The sequence below is a fragment of the Ursus arctos genome, unplaced genomic scaffold (genome assembly GCF_023065955.2).
Source record: "Ursus arctos isolate Adak ecotype North America unplaced genomic scaffold, UrsArc2.0 scaffold_9, whole genome shotgun sequence".
Taxonomy (NCBI): domain Eukaryota; kingdom Metazoa; phylum Chordata; class Mammalia; order Carnivora; family Ursidae; genus Ursus; species Ursus arctos.
The window spans coordinates 36758532-36780723 of NW_026623111.1; the positions used below are offsets into that span (position 1 = coordinate 36758532).

A 22192-nucleotide genomic window follows, 5' to 3' on the forward strand; every position below is an offset into this window, starting at 1 on the left:
AGATACTATACAGAGTAATTAAAAGCTGATTTCAGATCTCTAGTTTTCTTCGGATGTGTGCTAAGCTTCCAATTACACTAGCAGGGATTCTGAGCACTCATGAAGGGAACTGATGTCGCAGATAGGAGGTTCTGTGATTTAGAAGAATTTGTCTGGAATGACAGTGTTATCTTACGTTATAGTTAGGCAACAGTAAAAAAGAGTCCTATTTAAGACCTAAATCAAAAGAGTTCATCAAGTGTGGTATAGGATCCCCATTTTCATCACTAGTAGGAAACAGATCAGGTCACATGAAACCCACTTTAAACGAGTTCCTAGAGTAAATCTTTAAAAAAGGCAATGGCTCTTTGGGTAGGGGGTGCTTTCTGCCTGCAGTTCCACGAGTGAGCAAATGCGTGTCTCCGTTAGAGGTCTACTGGTGAGCTCTAGAGCTAGATACACACTGTACATGTTGGTTCACAAATTAGCAGTTATTAGTCAGACTGTACATAGCAAAACAAACAAAGTTCTATGTTGCTATACATCCCAAAGATAACTTGTGTCTAGATTCAAGGACTGACCCCTAATACAGGTTCTCTGTTTAAATACGTAGCCCAGTAAACTAAATTAAATGTACCAAACAAAACTGGGAAAACTATTCTAGACATTCTGTCAATTTTGCTAACACTGTTGAAGGTTTTCTTGGCTTCCGCTGGCTTGTTTTCCGGCTTCTTATTGGGTTCTGGCGTGGTTGCGCTCTTGGAGATGGTAGAGAGAACTGGGTCTTTTGAAAGATTCGGGGCATAATTGGCAACAGCCACCGCATAAGCATTGTTCTGTATCATGACAGAGGCCTTTTCTTTTTTCTATTGAAAAATACAAGAATTAACAGAATGTGGGTTGAGTCTGCCACTTAACATTTTCCAAACTCCAGTTCAAATTACGAAGAAAAGTATCTTGATAAACATCATTATCCATTATAAAGATGAAATTTAGTAAATAAATAAAAGGAGTCCTGAAACCATGAGGAAAGCCCCACAGTAAAATCAATGATACCATTTTCCCGGAGAACCATTTTTTGTTGTTGTTTACATGGAAAACAAATAATCAAAACCACACATTTAATAAATGATGCAAAATTTTGACTCTTATAAGTTATTCAAATATTTGTTGAATCGATGATAGAATGAATAAATGAAATGTAGAAATATTTTAACAAGAATGATCATCTACAATGTATGACCTCAAGTTCTGAGGAAAGAAATTTAACGTCTTTAACTAGAAAATAGGATTTCTCTCTTCCTTGTCAAACGCTTTACTCATATGATAGGAAACTAAGCATATACAGTTGGCAGTGAAATAAATATTAAAAATATGGAACAAAGATAAAATACAAACTTCCCTTTTTTGCCTAGCTCATCCATAACCTGTTTCTCCTCATAATCCCCACCCACTCAAATCTGACTCACAATTATCTTCTGCCTGGACCAAACAACATGCTTTGTGCTCTCCCAGCTTCACTTGACCTTGTCCAATCATTAGACACACTACAGCCACAGGGATTTTTTTTTAAGACATCAATGGGATCATGTCACTCCTCAGCTTAAATCTCTTAAATACTATCTCATGGAATTGAGAATAAAATCAGTAGTTCTTACCATGGCTTCTTTACTTCATTAATTATATACCAATCCCATGAAATAATTTCAGTTTTCAAGAATACTTCTTTGTTTGATGCCTTTTGCCATGCTACTTCCTAGCCTGGAATGCCTTCCCTCCATCCTGTTTTTCATGTCATCAATCCCCTCTCATACTTTGGTCTTGGCTTAGTGTTGGTCCTCAAAAAGACCTTCCTCACCACTCCATCTAGTGCAATCTTTTTGGCCATCTGCACTCTCCACAGTATTCAGATTACTTCCATCATGGCATTTTTCTTTTCTTTTTTTTTTTTTTAAAAGATTTTATTTATTTATTTGACAGAGACAGAGACAGCCAGTGAGAGAGGGAACACAAGCAGGGGGAGTGGGAGAGGAAGAAGCAGGCTCATAGCGGAGGAGCCTGATGTGGGGCTCGATCCCAGAACGCTGGGATCACGCCCTGAGCCGAAGGCAGACGCTTAACCGCTGTGCCAACCCAGGTGCCCCAATCATGGCATTTTTCAAAATGTATAAATTCTTTCTTTAGTTGTGTAATTATTTGACTGACATCTTCCTTTCTCATTAGAATCGAAGTTCAATAAAGCCTGGTGCTACTTCTGTCTTGTTTACCATTATCAACTGAACACTTAGCATGATGCTTTCCACCAGCTAGGCATATAATATGCAGCTGAATTAATGAACTTGAAAACATAAATAATATTTACCTGCATTTCTATACTAAGTGTCTTCTTAGTTATCTAAATGCAAACAAAATTGAACCGGCTATGAATTATCCAAAATTGTGAAGAGTGTAAATCAACAGATTTAGAGGACCAAGTGGCCTAGAACAGAATTTCAAATATCAGTTATTTTCAATTAAGAATTCTAATTGAACATAATTAAAATAAAATAAAATAAAATAAAATAAAATAAAATAAAATAAAATAAAAAGAATTCTCAAAATGTCCAGGCAAAATGAGATAAGAAAGGGCCTCTGAAAGCCCAGGAGGATCTGAAAACAAGCCTGGATTTCCTGTCCTTCACTGGCATTGGGTTTCTCCCTCTCTTCTTTCCCTTGCTGATGACGCATTTTTCCAGATCTGGCTGAAGTATAGAAGGAAAGGAGCTGAGGGCCTACCGTTATGAAAGCTATAAAACAGCTTTTCTTCTGTAATGACACATGCAGTTCCCATGTTACAAATGGAGGGTCATCCCCAAGTACATAACTGATAGCCAGATATAGCTAATACATTTTAAGCACTACGATGTGTCAGGGTGAGTGTTAAGCCTGAGGGTGTCATTTATAAAAAACTTCACTACTGGATAGGAGGTAAGTTCTATTGTTAACCTTATGTTACAAATTCTAAAATGGAGGCTAAAGAGCTTTCATGACATAAGCAGGTCTCCTGTCTACTAAGGGGCTGAAAAAGCGCACAAACTCAGATGTGTGTGATTTCTAAACCTCTGCTTAAACATCATACTGTGTGGCTTTCTTTTTGAGGAAGCTATTTGAAACCTGCGAGTACACTTTTTCTTAAATTTTTCCAAGTGAAGTTTATATCACTAGGTGGATCTTCTAAAAAGACTCCTTAAACCATAAAGTATGTAACATGTAATGTTTATATTACCATTATTTCAATTCTACCTAAATATCATTTAAAATAATATCGAATTGCACTTAGAATTTGGACTTTGGGAATGTTCCTTAACCTCTCCCTGCTTCAGCTTCTAGTAAGAAAAAAGGGGGATAATTATACCAAAGCCACAATGAGCTGCTGTGAGAATTAAATGAATAGATGAATATTCAAACCACATTGAAAAGCACAATCTCTTAGTTGAGAGTAGTAACAGTTATAACTCTATTACAAGCTAAACAATGATTGCTGACTTATAAGATATATAGATAATATACTTTATATCTTTGGAAGAAGACATAAACATTGCATGGAAGAACTCAAAAAAGGTGTCTTGGAAGAGGGACATTTAAGTTAAGTCAAGATTTATGGTGTAGGTCCCAAACATTTTGACAAAGAAACATAAATGCAAATGTCCTTTGTTACAAGAGGAGTCTATGCATAGAAACTCTGTACTGACTCTTACCAACTCCCTTCCTGCCCGACACAAATAACCTTCGATTGTATATAAACCCACAGGTGATGCTAAAATTATTTAACAAACTCTGAAGCAGACGCACTAACAAATCAGAACAGGTACTCTAACTAATCTGAACAAGTATCACCTGTAAATACCCAGAGGGCTGTGCCCGTATGTACCAGCCAAATATCACCCCTGCATGTTTGTATGTTGGTGGGGTTTTTTTTATCCCAATTCTGTGAATGCTATAATAAGCAGTGTTCAAAATAATTTTCACGTATGTTTGAAACTTTTATTGACTTAAACTACAAAGAACAAAATTTCATGATATTTTTTTCTTCGTTGCCCAAAGTATGGCTTCAATCTCTGAATATAAGTATAAACTTCAGAGGCAAGCTCAGTACCTGACAAGATGATGGCTTGACTTCAAATGCCCTCTTGGAACTTGGAAACTTGATTATTTTCAGAACCAACAGCAAGCAAAAGTGCAACAGTCATGAGTACTATCTTTAGTCAAAACCCAGTGGTGGACACCTGTAATTTCTTACCAATTCATTAAATGAAACACAGGGCACCCTCACTGGTGCTAAACCTTCTCAATTCCTAGACATAGCCCAGTGAAGCCTTTCTGGCTCAGATCTTACAAAGTCTTGTTTTAAAGGATAAAATAACTCCCCTTTTGAAAGTAATTGTCACAAATCTACAGAAAAGCAAATTGTTCCTATCTATTTAAAATTACTAATATCATGTATATAGAGAAAAAATCCTATTGACTTCATAGCTGACATACAGTTCTTAGATCTGCTAAAGCAGAGTACACAGAGAAGTCCACACAATATATTCTATTACTGTTCTTTGTAAGACATAGATGTGCTAGTGATAGTATTAAAAAATATTCAGACACTAGGCCATTACTAGAAGATATTACCTTGCCCTATTCATTACTAACTTCTATTAAAAAGAACCAAATTGATATCATATGTTATAAATCCTCCTTGAGTATCATGCAAGCCTCTGATTAAGGCAGACCATCAGCAGGCTGAGTGCTTGGGCCAATGATTTTGACCCTTCCAGACTAATGTTACTTTACTCAATGTGACCCTTACCTTACACTCAGACCCTCAGAGCCTTGAAGAGAAATAGTGCAATGAACTCTATTGTTGCATCAACTTTCAAACCAGTACTAACTGCCACAAGGTGATTTTTTTTTTATGTTCATATCCCTATATAAAGTTTTTGTTTCTTTTGAGAATTAGGCAAGCTCTGATAGTTCACACTACCTAATTTCCCATAGTCTAATTTTATCATTCTGTATTTCTGCTTTAAGTCTCTTAGGTAGGCCACTTCATATAAGTCAGAAAGTGTAAGTAAAGAAAACAATATTAAATGTGAAGAATGAAACCAAACAGAAGGAAAATGGGGGAAATGAAAGCCAATGGACACTGCTATTTTCTATTAATTTTAAGTAACGCCTAAGGTTTTTGTTACCAATTCAAGGATGACTGACATAATACCTCTCACCAGAATTCTTACCCATTACGTTTCACTAGACTTCTCTATCTACACATGCCATAAGTAATTACAACATAAAATATCCAGAAATGAACTCAGGTTACTTTTACTCCCAACCTAATTCTGTACACCTTCCTACATTCCCTAATCTGTAAATGATACCACAATTGAGCCAGGAACTGATAACCAACCCACACCGACCCCCTACTCAGATCCACTTTATACTGACTCAGCTGAAAATCACTTCTTATTGCAGTAAGTACTCCTTCCATGTGCTTCCATAATGCCCTAGTGTTTGTCTCAATAATGGCACGTATACTTTTTTCACTTATTTTTTTCTTCCACTGATTGTAAGCTCCTTGAAAGCAAAAACTGTGCAAAGCAGAGCTCCTAGCATAGTTCCTGACACAGAAAAGGTTCACAAAATGTTTACTTTACAGTGAATTATATGTATGAGAATGATTACTGTGACAAAAAAATATATATTTAGAAAATATATCATATATAAAACAAGTATTTTGTAGAGTAGGCATTTGTTAGATTCATAAAAACTAGATTCCCATAGTATGTCCTACAATTCTGCTATGTAATTATCTTGAAAGTCCTCAAATTTACCATTCCACATGTTTGTGAAAGTTGTGTTGCTATAATTGAGACTCATATAAGTGGGAAGGGGGAAAATATGGCCAAACACAAAATAGGTAAATTATGTATTTTTACACATTATTTGGGGAAAAGAGTAAAATATGCTGCTATAGAATTTGTTGATGCTGTTTCTGAAGTGGAATGAAAACGAAATATAGCCCATACTAATTAAATTTTCTATTTTTTAAACAATTTTATAGGATTCAGAATATTCTGAGTTAATTACTTCATTAGGATGTCTGAATATATATTTAAGATTTCAAGACTAGAAAATTCCTGATTATAGAAATTAAAATGTCTTACACCATGGGGCAAACTAATCTCAGCAACCTTAGAGTGTTAGATAAAATAATGTGTTAAAAACTTGAGCAAATGCTCTATCTAAAATATAGCCATCTATTAGCAAAGTGACCTGGGATCTAAATAAAAATAATAATCACATGGTTTCAGAATTGGAAAGAATAGCAGAGATTGTCCTTAGAATAAGGAAATGGAGACCTCATAAATGTAACACTAAATAAGACAGGCTTTGGAAAAAACCCAAGGTAGCCAAAGTGGCGTATCTATGCTCTTGCTATATATACCATGTTGCTTTTTTAGTCAATTGTGGCTACTAGCAAGCCCATTAATTGTAAAGCAACAACATGCTCTTTGGTCAGATAATGCTGCTGTTAACTGTCTGCTAACCATCCTGACTGAGAAAAGTGATACTTACAGAAGATTGTTTGAAGGTTATACAGTCCATCCACTTCTCTAAGTACTCTAAAGTCTTTCCTTGGATTAAATTGGGCCATGAGAAAGCTATATACTTGGACCATATTAGCTTAGCTCCTTGAAGAATTGCCTTCACTGAGTTGTATGTTAATGTAATGCCTTCAGCTTTTATTGAAGGGGACTACAAGAAACATCAATATGAAATTCATTACTGCGTTTATTGGGAAATGTTGACATTACTTTCACCAGTACCCAGATTTCCCTAAATTAAAACCGTAAGATACTGTTTTATATAATTCAGTGTAGGAAAATATTTTCCCTAAGAAAATTTATGCTTCCATTTTTTGATTAAAAAAAGATAATAACTCCCCCCCTACCCCATGGCTTACTCTGGTAGACAAGAAGCTCAGAATTTAAAGCTCAACTTCTCTAGCTCTTAATGTTCTGACCCAAATGGTGGACATATTTGCATTCTATTTTCTTTCATCCTGATATCTTATTTCTACTTATGTTTTATTTTATAAGAGTTTAAGTACATGCGTTCTTTTGGTAAACTGACTGAAATGCTTTTGGAACAAGGCAAGATGTTAAAAAATGCAAATAAATGAATAAAACCCTTGAAATGTGATGTTTTCTATGAATGGCATGACGTGAATCACAAAACAATGGCACATTTCATGTTAGTTTGGATATTATGTGTTAAGTCTGTGTTTTAAGTAATTTAATATCTAGTGTGTTTCCATAGAACTATGTATGCTTTTTCTGGCCAGTGTAGAACCACTGACTCAGATTTAGAAATGGAAACAATCTCAAGAGACTAAAGTTATTTATTTTTAATTTAATTCAAATAAACTATGTGCTAACTGTTAGGTGAGGTAATAGCAGAGAAAATGATGAGTAAGACAAAACTATTATCCTCTTAGATCATGTAGCTTACTGTTGGAAACAGAAATATTTATAGTAAAAGTATAATTTAATAAGGTTACACAAAAGGAATTTGTGTCGGGTACTCTAAAAACATAATAGGGGGTGGCAATTACATTCATTTAGAAAGCTTCAATATTAAGTAAAATCAGATGGATATTAAGAAGTAAATAGGAGTTCATCAGTTATGGAAGGAAGGAGGGGGCTATTTAGCAAAAGGGATCAGCACATCTGATGTCACGGAGATGCGTAGTGGCATGGATATTTGGGGATGTTTGTAAAGGCTAGAGGAAGAATATGAGCATGGATTTTAGCTCTGTGTTCAGTCTTGGATGCACCACTTATTAGACGTGATCCTGAGCAAGTAATTTTATGTGATCAATCTTATAGTTTCTCATTTCTATTTTTTAAAGATTTTATTTATTTTTATTCTTTTTGTCAGAGGGAGAAAGAGAAATTGTGTGAGCTCAAGCAGAGGGAGTGGCAAGCAGAGGGAGAAGCAGGCTCCCCACTGAGCAACAAGCATGATGTGGGGCTCCATCCCAGGACCCTGGGATCATGACCCAAGCCGAAGGCAGACGCTTAACCAGCTGAGCCACCCAGGTGTCCCTAGTTTCTCATTTCTAACACAGAGATATTCCCAGGCATGTAGTAGTAAGTGCACAATAAATAACAGTGATATTTTCCTTATTTTTCAACATATATATAAACAAACTTACAAGAAAGCTATATATTTGGGCCATATTAGCTGAGCAGCTTCAAGAATTCATTAAAGAATTCAGCAATTAACATTAAGAATTCAACAATTCCTTAAAGAGCTGAAAAATGAAATGATCAGATTCCCGTTTCAGAAAGATGACCCTAGCACTAGTATGGAGGACAGACTGGAGGGAGACGACTAGGAACACGGAGAAATAATGAGACTCAAAATAATGAGAGATAGTGAGGGCATAGTTCATGACAAAGAGACAGGAAAACAGGTACCATCTGATGGCAGGTTAGATGTTAAGGGATACTTCCAAGTTGTTGGTATGTGAGATTAGGTTTTGCCATAGATAAAAAATAAGTAAATAAATACATGTGGGCAGGGGAAAGATAGAAAGTCAATTTAGAAGATTTTATTTTTGTTTGTTCTTTCTTTAAAAAAAGAGACACATAAAGATTGGGATGTTGTATTCACATAGAAATGCCTAGGGGACAGGTTTGATATATGATCCTGACAGTTAAAAGGAAGTATGGGGTGTGGTTGTAGGTGATAAGTGTGGAAGGTACGATAAAGGCATGAGCTGTAGATTGATTTGGTTCTATTTCATTCATTCATCCCATATTTATTATTTATTATTTTTATTTTTTTAAAGATTTTATTTATTTATTCGACAGAGATAGAGACAGCCAGCGAGAGAGGGAACACAAGCAGGGGAGTGGGAGAGGAAGAAGCAGGCTTCCAGCGGAAGAGCCTGATGTGGGACTTGATCCCAGAATGCCAGGATCACGCCCTGAGCCAAAGGCAGACGGTTAACGACTGAGCCACCCAGGCGCCCCTCATCCCATATTTATTGAGCATCTAACATATACAAGACCCTGTGAAAGGGCCAAGGATAAATGATTTATTGAAATAAACGTGGTCATTGTTATAATGATCAATGAAGAAAATGAGACATAAATATGCAATTGCATACTGCGATAAAGGATCTAATGCAAAATGGCAGGATACAATATGCACTTACAATCAGATCGAATCATTTGGGAGACACAAGGTTCAGAAGCTTCTTAAAGACTGACACTTGTGCTGAGGATGAATAGGGACTATCTATTTGGGGACAGTAAATGGGTGGACAGTGTGTTTAGTGTCGCAGACATCCCCACAAATATCGTCAGTAAAACCTTTAAAGTAAGAATCACATAGTGATTAGTAAAGACAAAAAACAACAATAAAATAAAGCCAAATGCCTGTCTTTAGGGAAAAACAAGGACAGATACTAGGGAGACTGGATCTACTCTGAACTCAGGCAGACTCTCAGAATAGAATGCATAGAGGCAGCTGCCAGAATCTGAGGGCAAGAAGTTGATATTCTAAGGCCTGTTTTAAAGAGGGAAAGAAGAGAAAATGCTGCTGGGTTGGGCCTGCAATGGAGTTCTGAAACACAGCAGTATTCAATGGGTTCAATGGGCATCCCTTGAGAAAAATGAAAAATTATTACCTGATCTGAATATGTGGGGGTTATTGGTGTTCTTCAGTTAACACGACAATAAATGGAAAGGAAATCAGATTACAGTGGGCTGAGAATTCAACTGAAAGTAAGAACACAGACATTGTAAGAAATGCTTTCAAAAAAGCTTGAATGAAGAAAAAGGATAGAATCTGAATGGGGACATTGGATCTGGAGAGAGTTTTGGTTTCGTTTCATGGTAAATTAAGCATACTCTTTAACTGAAAGGAAGGAGGCAGTCAAAAAGGAAAAGATGGCTTTGAAGAAAGGAGAAGAAATACTAACTGTTGGTTCAAGGCTGAGAAAAGAACAAGAAAAAAAGAAAGAGATTAAGAGCAGGAGTGGAAGAATTAGTTTTGGCCAGTGGAAGAATGTTGGGTATCAGGGAAGGTTCCAGAAAAACTTGGGGAATTTCACAAGATGATATTTTTATATATGAAAGGGCATAAAACATGGAATCGAATCATTTGATCCAGTACTACATTTTTAGTATGATAAGGTTTTGTTATCTAGTTTCACACCTGAGGCTAAAAGTGCTATAACATCTTGTCCGAGATCACAGAAGCAGGGTAGGCTATGTCTTTTAACAGAGGGCTCAAATGCAGCTTGAAAAATGGATTGAGTGGATTTATGTATTGGCATAAACTAACTTTAAAGATCATCAGAGTACAATCTACATAAAAATTGTATGTTAAATACATATTTCTTTTTTCAAACATATACTAGTGATACGTGTCATTGAGACATTATTCTTATGAGACAACAGAATATTTGCCAGTTCACAAATGTTTAAGAACTTTTCATCTGCTCTTTGGATTGACAGATAATTTAACTGCATTTGCTTATGATACCAACTTCAAAAGCAGAGGACTTCTACCTGTCTGATAAAACCAGCAGGATGCCAATATGGGCAGTGGATTCAAGAAATTTATCAAGAAAATTATCATTTTTCCACTTAAAAATTAAATCTAAGGAAAATTACAGCAGAGATAGCTGAAAGTAGATTATACCGAAGCATTTTTTTAAGGCAGATATGCTAATTTGGGGCACTCTACTTGATTTCCATTCACTTCTAAGGACCTGGTTATTTCCAAGCTAGGTTTAGGAAGCACCTCCCAAAATTCATTTGAATCAAGAAATTGGGTTGACTACCCACTGACAAATTCACCATTGTCAAGTTCTAAACTCTTTTCTGTGAAGTCAAAGAAGTCTTCTCATTGGTGTTGCATTGCCAGACTTAATAAGAGAAACTCATTGATTCTTTAATTCAACAAAAAACTCTGAAGTGCTAGCAAGTGCCTGCCGTTGTGCTTGGCCCCTCTAGCTATGGAAAAATGAATAAGAACAAGCAACATGCTGGATGTAATGTTTCCTTTAACTTAACCATGAACTTGAACCACTTAGAACTGAAATAATATAGAACTTATTAATTATTTTCCTAAAGATTATGTTGGAACATCAATGATTTTGTCCTAGATTTGTCTTTGCTCTGTGTGATTTGGTATGTGGTTTGACTTAAACCCAATATTCATTACTACTAGGTTATTGCTTTTAGAATGCATTATCAAGAATGTGTTTTGCATTTGTAAGTACCTCTGTTTTCCAAGTTCAGGGAGAAGGTATTTTATTTGATATGCCAAATCACAATGTCAATTTGACTGGCACCTTCATAGCATTAAAAAGTGATCTATCAATAAATATACAGAGCATTTATACCACAAACCATTTATCTTTTGTGACTTATTTGTAAATATGTCTGGCATTTATAAACATAACTAGCATTTAATCTTCAAAGAAAGTTAGTATGAAAGTGCATGTATAACTAATATAACTTAAAAAAGTAATTGCATAGATAGCAATGAAAAAGCAGTACATTATATGGAAAATGAAAACATAAATCAACAATAAAATGTGATGGAAATGCTGAAATAGCCTAGAAGTTAAGCATAGAAAATTAATCAGATTCCATTTAATATTCACTCAGTGGCTGTTCTTATGCAAAACATCACTTATAAAATGAAATGAACTAGTACTTATTAAAACTTACAGTTTATAAAATTAAGAAAAAAAAGTAAGACTTTTAAATTATCACATCAACCATTTATATGCTTAAACTGCAATATGGTCCTAGAAATGGGAAAAAATTATATTTAAATAACTGATAAAGAAGTAAAATCATTGAATATGGAAGGGCATAAAACATTCTAAATTTAATGGAAGAAGTATTTTAATAAATATTTTGTTAAAAAGAAGCCCTCCAAGTAGAACTGAACTATTAAGAAAACTTAATATCTCATTGTGATATATCCAAAACTTCCTCTTAATGAAGATGAGTAATAATCTATAAAATACACAAAACAGCTATTATATTAATGCTCAAAACTCCCACTAGCTTCAGTACTTGCAACCTAAAGATGGACACCAATAATTCCCAAAGAAATTCATCTTAAAAACAAATAACTCTTATAGACTACATTAGCAACTTAAAATTTCTGGGCATTCCAGCACCTACTTATTCCATATAACCTGGGAGAAAGAACAATGTTGCCTGAAATTCTATCCAAGCAACAGAGATGGGGGTAGGTGAAGAGTAACTCAACACACTGAAGGATCTGAAATTCTATAACAGGTAAATTAATGCCCACTTTCTTTTCCAAATCTCTCGATTAAGAAGCAGTGTGGTATTTAAGAGCATGAATTTCATGGTCAGATAGATCTGCATTCAAGTATATTTATTAACTAGTTGTGTGAGCGTGGGCAAGTAAATAATTTCACTAAGTCTTAGCTTCTTCATTAGAAGAATGAGAATTAAAAAGAGACCCTAATCATAAAGTTTAAAGATTACATGATAGAACATATGTAAAAAACTTAGCACAATGCCTGACACACAGTCAGAGCTCAACAGATGCTGGGGAGTTTGAACAGAAGTAATACTATAATAAGCACCGCTAAAGAATTTCAGGCAAGAGCATCCTTTAAAAGAAATCTGCATGATTTCTATATATATACATATCTACGACATAGATATAAAGATACAGATAATTTACATTTGAATGTTCTTCATGTCAATTTTTAGGAACTATCCGTTACAAGCTAAATCTGTTAGGGGATTCTCTTAATCATGGTGAGAAGGAAGTTCTCACTTACCTTGTCATTTACTACACTCTTCCCATCCCAAGCCCATCCTCTTTTGGTGAAGTAGTTAACAGTTGCAAATTCAATTAGGGCAGAGAACACAAATGCATAGCAGACAGCGATAAACCAGTCCATGGCAGTTGCATATGCCACTTTGGGGAGGGAATTCCTCGCGCTGATGCTCAGAGTTGTCATTGTTAGAACAGTTGTTACTCCTGCAGAAAGACAGAAACCAAAAACATCAACAGATCCTAGCAAGACAGAATTGGAAATATTCTTTTTTAAAGCTACTTTCACTGCCAGTTCTATCCACTTTAAAAAAAAAAGCCAAACTGGAAGAACAGTGCAAAGTTAATTATCACAAATGGCTATTATGATTCTTGAAGTAACTCTGAAATGCCTTCAGTTTTCATTTTTGTTTGTATGAATCTCCTTTTTCTCTTTTTAGTATTGTTCAGGTTAAACAGACGGGTGATATTCAAAGTAGAATTTCCTATGAGGAAAGCAGTTACTTTAAATTGATCCATTTCACATTAACATTAATTTTTTAAAAATCCTACACAAAGCCTCACATGAATTTGCTCATCATTTATTTAAATGATGCTCAGCAATGGACCAATCATCCACACCAGTGATCACAATGGAACTATGATTAAGAAGTTCTTTATTCTAAGTATAGCTACCTAAATATGAAATTAATTCTGGATCACTTACATTGTGAGGACATAATTTCTTTCATAATGAAGCTTAGACTCTATAGAAAATAAAACAAGCAACTAAACCTCAAACTTTATAAAAATGCAAATCACTACTTTTAAGGAATATTTTATGCCTCTGTTGGTTTAAAAAGTAATTTAGTCCCTTTCATTGTAAAGCTTTTCTGCCAGTAGTCAGGGAGTCACAATAATTAAGTAAAAAGAAAGCAATAACTCAGGAGGTAAGTTGCAATATCAACTGTCAAAATGTCTGCAATTACCTGTTTTATCAGAGATTCAACAGAAGTTTAATTATGTACATAGAGGATACATTAAATTAAAAGAGTTACAATGTTAAAGAAATGTTCATTCATATATTAAAGTTTTATCATATTGTATTTTTTGCTTTCCCTTAGGATAAATAGGCAGCTTTTTCATCTCATCTACAATAGAGTTAGTAATTCAAAACAGCAAAATAATTCTATTTAATCATGAGTGAATGCATCTAGGAATATGATGGTAGTAGTAGGAATAAAAGATAGAAAAATAAATTCAGTTCACCTGCTGCTAAGCCAGTATTAAAAAACACATCTATGGAAACACATTGCCTTTTCATGCATCAAACTAAAAGGTTTTAGATTGTGAGGATGTTTTCTTTTGAGAATTTGGTACAGTATAATAATTAAATAGCAGACACGATAGAAACAACCACACATACCCACAACCAAAACCATATCATCCTTCAACGCCTGTATGTGTGACCGGTATAGCAATGCAAATGACAAATCAACATATGAAAATATATTTAACTTCACTAGCAGTTAAGGAAATACAAACAAAGTGATAATGACATACCTTTTTAAAATCATATAGTCAGCAAAATGTTAGCAAACTTTAAAATATTTATACCATGGTAGTATTGAGGAGAATGTGGGATAACGGACATCCTCTCTGAATAGGGATTACAAATTGGTGTCATATCTCAGAAACTGTTACCTAATCCAAAGTCATAAAGATTTAGGCCCATGTTTTCTTCTATGAGTTTTATACTTTTTGCTCTGACATTTAGGTCTTGGTCCATTTTAGAGTAATTTTCATGTATGGTGTGAAGTAGATGTCCAAATTCATTCTTGGGCATGTGGATAGCCAGTTGTACCAGTACCATTTGTTGAAAAGACTTTTCTTTCACTATTGAATGGTATTAGGATTGTTGTTGAAATCAACAGACCATACCGTAGCAACTTCTTATTATATATGTCTCCTGAGGCAAGGGAAACCAAATCAAAAATAAACTATAGGGACTTCATCAAAATAAAAAGCTTCTGCACAGTGAAGGAAACGATGAACAAAACTAAAAGGCAACTTATAAAATGGGTAAGATATTTGCAAGCATATCTGATAAAGGGTCAGTATCCCAAAATATATAAAGAACTTATCAACTCAGTACCCCCAAAATGAATAATCCAATTAAAAAATGGGCAGAAGACACAGACATTTTTCCAAAGAAGATACACAGATGGCCACCAGACACATGAAAAGATGTTCAACATCACTGATCATCACGGAAATACAAATCAATGAGATATCACCTCACACCTGTCAGAATGGCTAAAATCAACACCACAGGAAACAACAGGTGTTGATAAGGATGTGAAGAAAGAGGAACCCTCTTACACTGTTGGTGGGAATGCAGATTGGTGCAGCCATTGTGGAAAACAGTATGGAGATTCCTCAAAAAGTTAAAAATAGAACTACCCTATGATCCAGCAATTATACTATTAAGTATTTATCCAAAGAATACAAAAACACTAATTCAAAGGGATACATGCACACCAATGTGTATAGCAGCATTATCTACAATAGCCAAATTATGGAAACTGCTCAAGTGTCCATCAACCGATGAATGGATGGATAGAGAAGATGTGTTATATATATACAATGGAATATTATTCAGCCATAAGAAAGAATGAATCTTGCCATTTGCAACAAAGTGAATGGAGCTACAGAGCATTATGCTAAGTGAAATAAGTCAGTCAGAGAAAAAGAAATAACATGTGATCTCACTCGTGTGTGGAATTTAAGAAACAAAGCAAACAAGCTTAGGGGAAGAAAATATAGAGACGAACCAAGAAACAGACTTTTTTTTAAAAGATTTTATTTATTTATTTGACAGAGGGAGAGACAGCCAGCAAGAAAGGGAACACAAGCAGGGCAGTGGGAGAGTAAGAAGCAGGCTCCCAGCGGAGGAGCCCGATATGGGGCTCGATCCCAGGACTCTGGGATCACGCACTGAGCTGAAGGCAGACGCTTAACGACTGAGCCACCCAGGCGCCCCAGAAACAGAACTCTTAATTATAGAGGACAGACTGATGGTTAGCAGAGGAGAGGTGGGTGAAGGGATGCATTAAATAGGTGATGGGGAAGAAGGAGGGCACTTGCGTTGAGCACTGGGTGTTGCATGGAAGTGATGAATCACTGAAACTAATATACACTGTATATTAACTGGAATTTAAATGAACACTTAAAAAAAAGAAATCAACTGATCACAGGTATATGGGTTTGTTTCTGCACTTTCAGTTCTATTCCATTAATCTGCACATTGATCCTTATGCAAGTTTCAGGCTGTTTTGATGACTGTAGCTTTAGAGTAAGTGTTGAAATTGGGAAGCTTGAATCCTCCAAATTTCTTACCCTTTTTCAGACTGTTTTGGCTATTCACAGTCCCTTGTATTTCCATGTGGTTTTATGATAAATTTGCTCATTGCTGCAAAAAAGATTGTTGGAATTTTGATAGGTATTGCATTTAAACTACTGTTCTGAGCACAATTGCCATCTTAACTATATTAAGTCTTCCAATCCCTGAACACGGGATATCGATTTAGCCTTTATAATTTTGTGTGTGTATACACACACACACACACACACACACACACACACACACACGTAATCTGTTTACTTAGAGCGTCTTTACTTTCTATTAGCAACATTTTGTAGTTTTCAGTGTACAAGTCTTTCACTTTAAGTAAATTTATTTATAGGTACTTTATTTGGATGCTAATGTAAATGGAAGTATATTCTTAATTTCCTTTTTAGATTATTCGCTGCTAGTATACAGAAACAGTTGATTTTTTGTTGTTGACCTTGTACCCTGCGACTTTGCAGAATGTATTAGCTCTAATAGTTTTTATGCGGTTTGCTAAAGGTTTTCTGTATATAAAATCATGTCATCTATAAATAGAGTTTGAATTGTTCCTTTCCAAACTGGATGCCTTTTATTTGTTTTTCTTGCCTAACTGCACTGGCTAGAACCTGCAGTATCATGTTGAGTAGAACTGACGAAGGCAGACGTCCCTATCTTGTTCCTGATGTTAGCACAGAAATTCTTAATCTTCACCTCTGAGTAGGATGTTAGCTGTGGACTTTTCTTCCATCCACTTGTATCAGGTTGAGAAAGTCCTTTTCTCATGCCAGTTTGTTGGGTGTTTTTTATCATGAAAGGATGCTGTGTTTCATTTTTTAGTGTTTTGAAATGATTGTAGGTTTTTTCCATACCCCATAAATTTGTTGTTTACATTGATTGATTTTTGTATGTTGAACCAAACTTTCACTCCCGGGATAAATCCCATTTGGTCATCACATGTAATCTTTTTTATATGTGGCCAGTTTCACTTCACTACTATTTGTTGAAGACATCTATATATCTAAGGGATATTGATCTGTAGAGGTTTTTTGGGGTTTTGTTTTATTTTTTTACTTGTTATTTCTTTGTCTGTTTTGATTTTCTTGGTAAATGGCCCCACAGAATGAGTCAAGAAGTTCCATCGGTTTTTTTTTCAGCGTTTGAGAAAGAATGATGTTAATTCTTTTTTCAATGTTTGGTAAAATTCACCAGCAAGGCCATCTGGCCTTGGACTTCTATTGATTTTTTGTTGTTGCTCACTTCATAACCTCACTTGCTATAGATTTGCTCAGACTCTTGACTCATTTTTGGTAATTTGTTGTTTCTAGGAATTGGTCCACTCTAGGTTATCTAATTTGGGGGGATACAATTGTTCACAGATTCCCTTAGAATCTTTTTTATTTCCATAAGGAGAGTAGTAATGTCCCCCTCTTGCTTCCTATATTTAAAGTTTTGTGTTTTCTCACTTTTTTCTTGGTCAGTCTAGCTAAAGTCTTGCAAGGGTAAGAAATTTATGGTAGTGTGTTGATCCTCTCTAATGTTATTTCTATTCTCTATTCCATTTATCTCTGTTCAGATTTGTACTAATTCCCTTCTTCTTGCTTTGGGTTGTGTTTGCTTTTACAGAAGCAGAGGCAGAAGCAACAACAACATTTGCCTGTAAATGCTTTCAGTGGCATCTCCCTGGTAGCAACTTTTGTACTAGGGAATTCTGAGTCGGGTAATATACAAAGACAAGTTTTTTGCAAATGCCTTCCAGGAAGACACCATAAGGTGATGACAATACTTTCTGAAGGAACTCCACTTTCCTCCCCCTACTACCAGGAGGCTTTTATTTGGAAGGTGTTACTCCACCATTTTTGTTAGTATCTACCCTAAGCCCCAGCAATTCTTCTAGATGGGGCGGAGCAGTGTAAGATACTGGTTAACAGTGTTGCTATGTCCTCAGATGGCCTCACAGTCGGATGGCCTAGGTTTGAATCCTAGCTCCCCTACTTGCTGTTTATGTGACTTTGAGCAAGTTCCTCAACTAATCTCATTACTTTCCTCAACTACAAAACAGAATTATAAACTATACCTTCTTCAGAAGCATGTTGTGAAGGTTAAGTATGCATTTGGCACAAAGCCTGGCACATTGTAAGTATTCAATAAATGTTAGCTATTTTAATTCTTCTCGTTTTTGTTGTTATCACTACTGCAATTATTAGAAATCGATCTTACTGAAATGACAGCAGGAAAATACATAGCAATAAATGATACACAAGGATCTTCACGTGAAAACGTTTTGTAAAAGTAAAAAAAAAAGTAGCAAACATTGGCATATTCATTGATTGGTAAATAGTTTAATAAATTGTTGATTATCTACACTAGTAATTACATCACAACATTACAAAGAGTAGAGTAGGGTTATTCATTTACTGCAAATATATCTATAATACGTTTTGCTTAAAAACATTTCATGATTTAATTTTCATGAAAACATATGCACTTGGATTTGTGTATCAGTATAGATATACCGGCATGAGCTTAGTAAACAAAACATAAAATTAAAAAGTGACATGTCAGTTACCACTGTGGGGAAGAGGTATTTTGTGGCTTGGATGGATGAAATAGAAAATGGACTTATGACTGATTTTTTATTGTTTTATTTCTTTGGTATTTTACCAGAAAAGCGTGAAAGGATAAAATCTGTAAGGATAGAATCTAACATGGTAGTCTTAGTTGCTTTGGGGAATTAATATTGAAGGGAATCCATTTTTTCTTCTTTCCTTTTTTCCCTGCAGTGAACTTGCTTTGCTTTTGTGATAAGAAAAAAAAAAAAAATATATATATATATATATACAATTTTTAATTTAAATAAGGGATACTTGATGACATTTAACATTTGCAATTCAAGTGTGAATTTCTGGGAATGACTGATGGATACATTAATGCTAGTTTAAAGCAAATCTATCAAAAAATGCAAGTTCAAATTATGGCAAACCATAAATTTAATTATGATTCTTATTCCACACTGCTAGTTTAAAATTAGATCTGGGTCTAGTCATTCAAACCAATAAAACCTTATAGCAATTTCAATATGAATCTACTACTATGAGGCTATATTTCAGCATATTCAAATCTTTCCCATATCTAAATTTTATTTTCTTTCTTTTGATTTTGTAAACTTGGTAATTAAATTGTTAACATGGACTGTAAGTTTCTACCTCTTTTCCTCCTTTCTCTTTTTTTCTTTTCACTGGAAGGATGTGATTCTCCTACGCCAGCTTTTCTGCCTGCTGGTTCAGCTTTGCCTGTTCCCATCACACCTTAAATACAAGAGGTGGGCATTAAATAAAGAGATGCACTTACCTGGAAAGCTCACAGACCTTCCACATGCCCGACCCCCTCAACAATGGGCATTTTTCTATACCTACTAGGGCCTCCAAAAATGAATGTTCCCACATTTCTTTAACAGACTCTTCCCTCATCTCCTCTGTGTGACTGCCATAACTCAATGCTTCCTTGGAAGGTGTCAGTGTCTTTTTCAGAAAATAAAAGGCAAGTATCTTAAAGTGCTTTCAGCACTAAAATTCTACGCATGTATGTGAAATACGTGACCATTCCCCATACACAGACAATATCACACATACAGCTCTTTGATATTCTGGTTTTATTCTATGTTAATATTTCTTATTTCGAGGTACAGGTGCCAAAACCTCAACTGCTCATAGCCGAGCAAATAGACCAAACCTCTTGACCTCAGGGGTCATGAGATCGAGTTCTGCATCGGACTTGAGACCTTCTCTCCCCCTCCCCCTGCTCCTCCCTCTGCTCATGCACATTTGCACGCGTGCTCTCTCTCTCTCTCTCTGGGTCTCTCTTTCTCTCTAAAATAAAGAAATAAATCTTTAAAAAAGGGAATAGTGTTTTCCTATAGTGTTGATAGAGTGACCAAACGAGTTACTGCATGTAAAGCAGTGTCTTTATTATAAAAAGATACCTCAGTGCATGTGCAAAAGAATATTACCCTGAAAGCAAAGTCAAGACAAATTTAAATCAGAGAAATGAAATGAAATGAAACAGAACACAATCCTCCTTTAGACCTTTATCCCCATCAAATGCTTGTACGTGAGTGTTTGTGATTGGGTGTGGGGTGGAAGTTAGGAAGAAGTCTCAGAACCAAACAGGCACAAAAGCTGCAATAGAACACAAATGTAAAACTGTTTGATACCACCTGCTGGTTACTGCTAGAAATGGCAGAAAAAAACAGCCATTCTGATAATACAAGTGCTAGATTTTTTTTAACACTTACAAGTAGAGTATGAATGCACTATGAAAGGTTACAATTTTATTTTATTTTTAAGGTTGCAATTTTAACTCATAACTGTGCTACATCTGAAAGATAAAACGTTGAAACTTCATGTTAGAGACAGAAATTAGAACTTAGATGACGTATCTTGTCATAAAACCTAATTAAGTCAAACTCCACTAATTTAAAATTTGTGAGAATTTAGAAACTATCAATTATAATCTAGAAGAAGGTGTTTGAAAGGGTACTTTTAGTGCGCACAATACTGTGAAGGATTATAATTTTTTTTTTTTTTGCTTACCTAAATGTATTCTGGATTTAATAAATTTAAAACTCATATCCCTTTACTCAATCCTTTTCTTCCTGAAACCCCTTTCTCAGTGAAAGGCCCCAAGATCTAAAGCCATTTTCATACCAGAGATTGAAGTTGCAGTGACATGAATATTTTCTCTGTTTGGGTAATTTATCAGTCTAGTCAACATAATGTTTCCTCTACCTCGGATCTTTTCCTTCTTAGTCATCCCTCTTTTTTAACTTAGTGAATTCCTGCTTCTTCCCTAAGTAAATTATGGAGTGCCTACTACATGCCCAGTATTTTTGCGGGCACAGGGAACACACCAATGAACAACATAGCAAAGATTCCTGCACCCTGGGAGCGTACATCCTGCTGAGGCTGCCGTATACAGCACAGTTTGCTCATTCTGCAGGATTTCACCCCTAAAGGCATCTGCGACCTGGTCTTACCTCTATCAAACTGTCTTTTCTTGAATTTATGTTGGCTTACGTGACTAGATCCCCTCAACAGACTAGATGGAGTACAGCCTTGTTTGCTCCCCCAATGGTAAAAGGGTACTCAGTAGAGAGGAGGAGGTCGTTAAATAGTTTTTAAATAAATCAACAAATATTTACTGAAACTACTTCTCCAATGATTTGCAACTGATAAGCATTAATTTATTAGGATAACCGTTAAGAAATTTATTTCTTCTTTTCTAATGCAAGTATGCATTTAGTCCTCATGGTGTGCCATACATGGTAGAGCTGCGAGTGGGATGTGAGCAAAACCAAAAAAGATAAAAGATAAAAATATGTTTTTTTAAAAGGGCACAAAGAAACCTAACATCACGACAGGGCAAGGTCTGTGATGAACTGTAATCAGGTGATCTACCTCGCCTGGGGATTTGAGTTAGGCTTCTCTAAGGAAATGAGGGGAAAAGCTAAAGTGGTCACCAGGCATAGGAGGATAATGCTAGACTGGGGAAAGCACACGCGCAGGAAGCTGAAGCCAGGGACATGAGGAAACACGATATTGGAACATAAGAGCAATGGAAACATGAGAGTGATGGAAAGAAGCCTGAAAGGTGGGAAGACAAAAGATAAGAGTTTCATGGAAGATGTCCATACTCCGCCTCCAGCAATTCATCAGAATGAGCATTTAAGTGCCTCTACCAGGGCATGATGCTTTAAGCAGCACCTCTTACAGGTAAAAAAACAAAAAAACAACAAAAAAACCCAACTTAGCTGTGTCTCGCTGAATGTGCCTGCCTCCTCACAATTTGGGATGGCAGTTTGCCTGTCACCTCGATTCTCTTACAAATGCAATAAAAGTCTTTAATTTTCAGTTTGTTCAGCTTTTCCTTGTTGCAAGGATGGAAGTGACAACTTGCAAGCTCTTCACA

At 35.5% G+C, this 22192-nt stretch overlaps 1 protein-coding gene across 3 annotated transcripts in view; it reads right to left on the bottom strand.

Moving 5' to 3' along the window:
- Positions 1–548: 548 nt before the first annotated feature.
- The window catches only part of GABRA2 (gamma-aminobutyric acid type A receptor subunit alpha2), a 113500-nt gene continuing 91856 nt past the window's right edge, over positions 549–22192 (bottom strand). The window contains exons 8-10 of one of the 3 annotated variants that reach the window (XM_026508829.3): positions 12863–13065; positions 6392–6394; positions 549–845 (exon numbers count right to left, since the gene is read on the bottom strand). In XM_026508829.3, coding sequence (XP_026364614.2) covers positions 549–845; positions 6392–6394; positions 12863–13065 — 503 coding nt within the window. Of the gene's footprint in view, positions 846–6391; positions 6395–6582; positions 6763–12862; positions 13066–22192 lie in introns of all 3 variants that reach the window. The other 2 variants (XM_026508828.3, XM_026508830.3) reach the window with 2 other exon arrangements.